Genomic DNA, 6,080 nt, shown 5'->3' on the forward strand with positions numbered 1-6,080 from the left:
ACCAAAGTCTGAATGCATCAGCAAAAAGATTGGAAACCTTTTTAGACCAAAATAGGTCAGTGCTTTTGACTCCCATGCTTTTATGATTTTACTTAGAGCAATGCATGTACTGTGAGATTTTTAGTCCACTTCATGTTATCAGACAGGTCGTGTTTTAAGTGTTTTTTAGGTTTGTGTAGGTCAGGCAGTTATCAGGCCTGGGTGTGGTTGGTGAAACATAACCCAGCCGTCCGAATAAATGTGCCTCTTCACAGCACTGAGCTATATTATACACTGGAGTGCTAATCACCGTCTGTTTGAACTAGTCGCTTTGAAGCCACCAGCCGCCATATTGGTACTCCCTATTTCCCCCAGTAACTAGGGAATATGTGCGCTACAGCAGCAAATAACGAGGATTTTCTCATGTTCAGGGCGGGCTTAAAACTTTTAAAATCTGAAATGCCATATACTTTTATGTTATGTTCTAAAACTATCACGTAATGAGAAAGTCATGTGCTGAAATATTTTGCATTTTATTCATTTAAATATATGTATTTAACATTTTTAAATATATAAATAACAATATACAAAAACATATATTTACATATGTGTATACATATATATACATATATACATAAACACATACTTATATAGACATATATATATATTTAATATGAATAACATGTAAAATATTTCAGCATCTAATTTCCTAGTAGTTGATTGTGTTAGTACATCCACTGACTGTAGAATTACCTGTGAAACGTTTTCACGAAGCCAGAAAACTGCTTGTTGTTGCAACCACATCCATATGGGATTCTGTGAGAGTAGGGAGTAGCAAGATGGCGGCCAGTGACTTCAGTTTTTCGGCAAAATCAGCACTCCAGTGTATTATATAGCTCAGTGCTTCACAGTCCATCACATGGGCCAGGGTTGGTCTACATAACTTTTATTTCCACAAACGAATAAAAGTCATCATTTGAAACGTTTTGCATTTACTCTGCCTGTCTTCATCAGATGATGTTGTGGTCTGAAACATTTAAGAGTAACCAAAAAGCTAACACGGCAGCAATATTAAAGGATGTGGGTAGTTGTTCACGGCACCCTACCATAGGGTATAAAAGATGAGAAAAAAGCAGAGTTTAAAGAAACAGAGAATCTAGGCAGAGCATAGGAGGACTGTTCGCAAAGGTCGGTAAAAGAGGCAACCGTGGAAGAATAATAATGCAACGCTTTGAGAACAAGAAAAGGCAAAGTAAGATAGAGGCTATACAGCTGCCCCATTTATACATCTCACTTAAGCCCATAAACCTTTGGAGGCAAAGCCATGACTGTGAAGAAAGAGACCAGCAGCGGTTCTGGAAATCAGGAGCACGGCTGTTCAAGCATGGGGAAAAGGAGTGAGGAGCAGAGTGACAAAACATCTCTCTCTCGGTGGCATTTGCCCTCTGAATGGCATCAGCTCAGCAGAGCAGAACAGCCGAGAGTGATGCAGAGGCAAAGGAATAAAGAGGAGGAGGCAGGCAGAAAAACGCGGCCGAGAAAGCAGAGGGAAAAAGAAAGGGAACAGAGAGGACATGAGTGACAGTAAAGAGGTGAGGAGCAACAGGACGTGCAGAGCACTTCCCGTCAGACACTGTTTCAGCAGTCGCTGCACAGACGAGGGGAACCTGAGTTATGCCTCTGAGTTCCACCTTGCTCCCACAATTTATGTCCTGGCGTGGGTAACACAACTGGATGGCTCTGTTGAAAAGCCACCCATAAATCTGATCTTGTTTTTTTTTTTGTTTTTTTTCTGTCGACATGTTTATATCAGCACCCATCAAGCCCTCTCAGCCGGTGTTCTTTGGCACTCGTCTGCTCTGCTCTACTTTACAGAGCCTTATGTAAAGGTATTCAGCCGAAAGTCATTTGTCTCATGCATACTGTATACCGCATTCTGCTGAGCTGGTAGAGCTTCCAAATAGAAAATCTGCACATGCACAAAAAACATCCGTCAGTGTCTTACGCAACAGCCAAACATCCAGGAAGCACTCTGAGAAACTGATCGACATTTAAAACGAGGAAATGGCTTCACTCGACGAGAAGAGCTCTAATTAAGAGCTAGAGAACGACCGAATACCTTCCTGCACCATAGCCGGTCAGCGAGGATCCAGCTAACTGGGTCAAACCGGCAGGTGAAAAGAAACAGAAACACAAGACGGGGGGGCTGAGTTTGGAAGAGTTTGAGTATTTAGGATCCTCGTTCCACAAAACAGATACATTAGCTAACGTCTGCAAAGCAGTGCGCACCCTAAACTAAGATTTATACTTTCTAATTTTGCTTAGACTCTATAGTCCTGAGACAGTGTTTGGAAGAAAGAGTCTAATTATTTATATTTAATTAGTTTCTTATGTTAAATTATTATTTCTTAAGGTTAATTATGTCAGTTAATTGGTTCATTTGATTTGAAATTAAAACCCAGCATTTGGAAAACAAATACTAAGAGGAAGAAATACTAGTCATAGTCATAATAGCAGCTGGATTCTACTTCTTTTCGCTATATATATATATATATATATATATATATATATATATATATATATATATATATATATATATATATACATACTTTCTGAATTGCAAATCTGTAGCTGACATGTAAGATCCGACTATTCATGCATTGAGAAAAACAAGACTTGGTCGTAAAATATGTCAGAGGTGATCATTCACACTGCTAAAAACCAATCAGGCTTCTAACAGCCTGGTAACGCACCGAGAGAGGGTTTTTCATGTTACAGTTCCATAATTGTCCAGATTGGATGGAAGGATGGCTTGTTCTGGGTGCGATGCATAATAAGGTCTGGAAATGGGACTATATTTCCATACTGTGTTTTCTTTTTCCCTTTATTGCCTTGGACAGGAAAAAATGCTTGAATCAACTTCCATAATATTTAGAGACCTTGAAAGGGAGTTGTGGCATCCTGTCTTTTTTGGCCAAATGCATTGGTGACATGTGAGAAGGCCTCGGTTATGAAAACAAGAAACTATTTCAACCAACGCTAGGCAGAAACTGTCATTTATACATGTAGACTGCGTCACTAAATGTTTTGAGACGGATATATTCATCTTCGAAACCTAAACGAGAAGTCTCCAGAGAAACAGACACTTCTCCAAACTCAACTGGCTCTTGACCATATGGAGGACTTTTAAAAAACAGCAAAAAAAATAATGGTAATGTTTGCTTTCGTGCAGACAGCCATCCTGGCGATCCTCCCTCCAGAGACCCAATTAATACCACTGTAAACCGCCGCTTCCCTTCGCTGGCAACACCAGTCACCACAGTGCGTGTGTGCGTGTGAGAGAGAGACACAGAGAGAGACAGAGAGAGAGGATGTAGAAGATGCAAGATTATCACAGGGTGAGCATGTGATTACATACAGCATGGCTGAACTCTGAGCACCCATCTATTCTCATACACTGAAATCATCTTCATGTTGCTTTGCAACCAGCTTAAGACCAACCCTAGAACAAATATAGTTTTCTGCTTATTGTCGAAAACATCTGAAAAGCACCCAAAGGCGCTCAGTAACAAGTAGCCTGCGGATTTCCAACGAGCACATTATTCTGAAATATTTGGAAAGTGAGATTTGATAGGAGCCATGTGTTCTATCTCTAGGCGGGTTAAGATGATAAGTACATCTACTAGTTACTTAGTAGATGATATTTGTTTTTCCATCCTGGTCCTTGGTGGTCCACTGGGCACGTTCTAGATTTCACCCTGGTCCAACACACCCGATGCACCTGAATGAATGACGTCCTCAGCAGGTCATCAGTTTCACCTGTTAATCTATCTAAATCAGATGGATTAAAGCAGGGCAGTCGGCCCTTTAAGTAGCAAGATTGAAAAAAAAATATTATTTTACAACCAAATGTATGCTTTCTTTTCTTTTCTTTTCTTTTGTCAAATTAAATTTTAGTTGAATAAGCCAAGATATTTCAAGTGTCCTCTGGCTTGCCAGTACTTCCTGACATGAGCAAGGTTCGCTCATGTATGAGACGCTTCGCTCAGACTAAATTCACTTTCTCACTCCACATAAATTTGATTTCTCATCCCCGTTCAGATGATCAAGACAAAGAAGATAACTCTAATGCCTCAGGGTTTCCTGGGAAACTAATGAATGCTTACCAAAATGTTTTACTTACAGAAAAAAAAACCCATAGAAACAATTCAGAGCTTAAACCTTCAGTTTTTACTGTGAATACTTTTGCCTTTGTTCATCATTTCTTTGTTTAAAATATACAAGGTGTATGTATTGGCAATGCAAGACTATATGTGTGAACTGTAACATGTAAGATAGATAGATAGATAGATAGATAGATAGATAGATAGATAGATAGATAGATAGATAGATAGATAGATAGATAGATAGATAGATAGATAGATAGATAGATAGATAGATAGATAGATAGATAGATAGATAGATAGATAGATAGATAGATAGATAGATAGATAGATATCACATAAAAATGTGAAATCAACAATTAAAATATGTTTTTCCATACAAACATTTAAAATAAAGACCATTGAACAAATACATTAATGGTAGTTTAATGTTGTACAGTAAATTACATTTGGCCTGCGAACTGATTATGAATACTACTGTCTGAAATTCAAAGAATTAATATTCATGAATATAAACGTACACCAGATTGCAAAACTCTGCGATGGAAAATGAAAAATGGGAAAACATGCAAAATGTACAAATAAATAAATAAAACGTGAATTTCACAAACTGCATGGCATGATGCTTATAAACTATGGCTATTTGTCATTCAAAGAATTTACAAACAGTATATTATTTATACACAAAATAATAATAAAGTAATCTTGCAACGACATTTATTTTATTTTATTTTATTTTATTTTTAAATGTGGCTTTTATAACTTGTCCCTCTAAATCGAGGAAGTATTTTTTTAATTAGGCTATATTATATAATTTAATAAAATATTCTTTAGATAAACAGTGCATAAACTGATGTAAAACATCATGTTACTGAATCCCCTACGTTTAAAGACCCCATGGGGAGGTTGATCTCTTAATTGGAAATAAAGCCCAAATCTATAGCCTATCAAAACATACTAACTGTAAAAGAAAGCAGGCCTGTTCCATTTCAGATATTTTCATTTATTACTATTATCTTCATGTGGCCGTTCTTACCTGTAGAACAATAATAACTAAAGCCCCACTCAAAACTCCTATAATCTGCCTTCAACTGAATGGAGCACCTGCTCCATAAACTGCGGGACAAAAAAATAAAAAGCTGCCTTCTTAATGAACCTCAAGCCAATAAAGACAAGCACAACATCTGGACACTCAGCAGAACTTCGCGAGGATCCCCTTCTACACCCACATGAGAACCACAACAAAGGCTGTCACTCCGATTTCCAACTTGTGCAACTCAAGACTCCAAATTATGAGTTCAATTTCCGACATGTGAGGGTCGGAAATGTGTTTCCCTCCCGTCTGCTTTATTGCCATGTTCCTACCTTTCCCGCCGAGAGCGCAGGAGTAGCCCGTGAGAAGCCAAAGCAGCCCGAACGGAACGCCGCGGATGTCCATGTTCTGTGGAGCTGGAGTGTGAGGTCTCGTCGCGTGCTCTCCTCTCCTGAAATCCTGCCTCACCTCCCGAGCGCGCGGCTCTTCTCAGCTGGCACTGTCGCGCGACGGAATCTTGGCAGATCGAGAGAGCATCGCTGGTAGCGCGAGGGAGGAGAGCGAGAGAGAGAGAGAGAGAGAGAGAGAGAGAGAGAGAGAGAGAGGGAGAGAGACGCAGGCGTCGAAGCGGCGTCAATTAACTTAAGTTTACGGATATAACCTTTCAGCATAAAATACATATATAATGATTAATAAACACGTCACCACGAGCCTGTATAAACAACACGATTTAACTCGGACTAATTTGACCTAGTTTAATTTTATTTGAAAGCTTTAAACTAGGACACGAATCAAGTTTGCATATTGTACAATTTTATTTTGAAAACATAAATTGTTTTCATGCGCGATATTCTGGCTTTTTTGGTGAGCTTTATCTTACTATAAGATAAGTATGATTTGAGTTG

General features: G+C 38.7%; 1 protein-coding gene across 1 annotated transcript in view; it reads right to left on the reverse strand.

The window, feature by feature from the left end:
* Positions 1–5,711, reverse strand: part of LOC118558660 (calsyntenin-2-like) — a gene marked incomplete at its 3' end in the record, with an annotated part of 129,669 nt that extends 123,958 nt beyond the window's left edge. Inside the window, exon 1 of the mRNA XM_036129126.1 lies at positions 5,508–5,711. Coding sequence (XP_035985019.1) covers positions 5,508–5,580 — 73 coding nt within the window. The remainder of the gene's footprint in view (positions 1–5,507) is intronic.
* Positions 5,712–6,080: the final 369 nt, after the last annotated feature.

This window comes from Fundulus heteroclitus, unplaced genomic scaffold, assembly GCF_011125445.2.
Source record: "Fundulus heteroclitus isolate FHET01 unplaced genomic scaffold, MU-UCD_Fhet_4.1 scaffold_141, whole genome shotgun sequence".
NCBI classification, from domain to species: Eukaryota; Metazoa; Chordata; class Actinopteri; order Cyprinodontiformes; family Fundulidae; genus Fundulus; species Fundulus heteroclitus.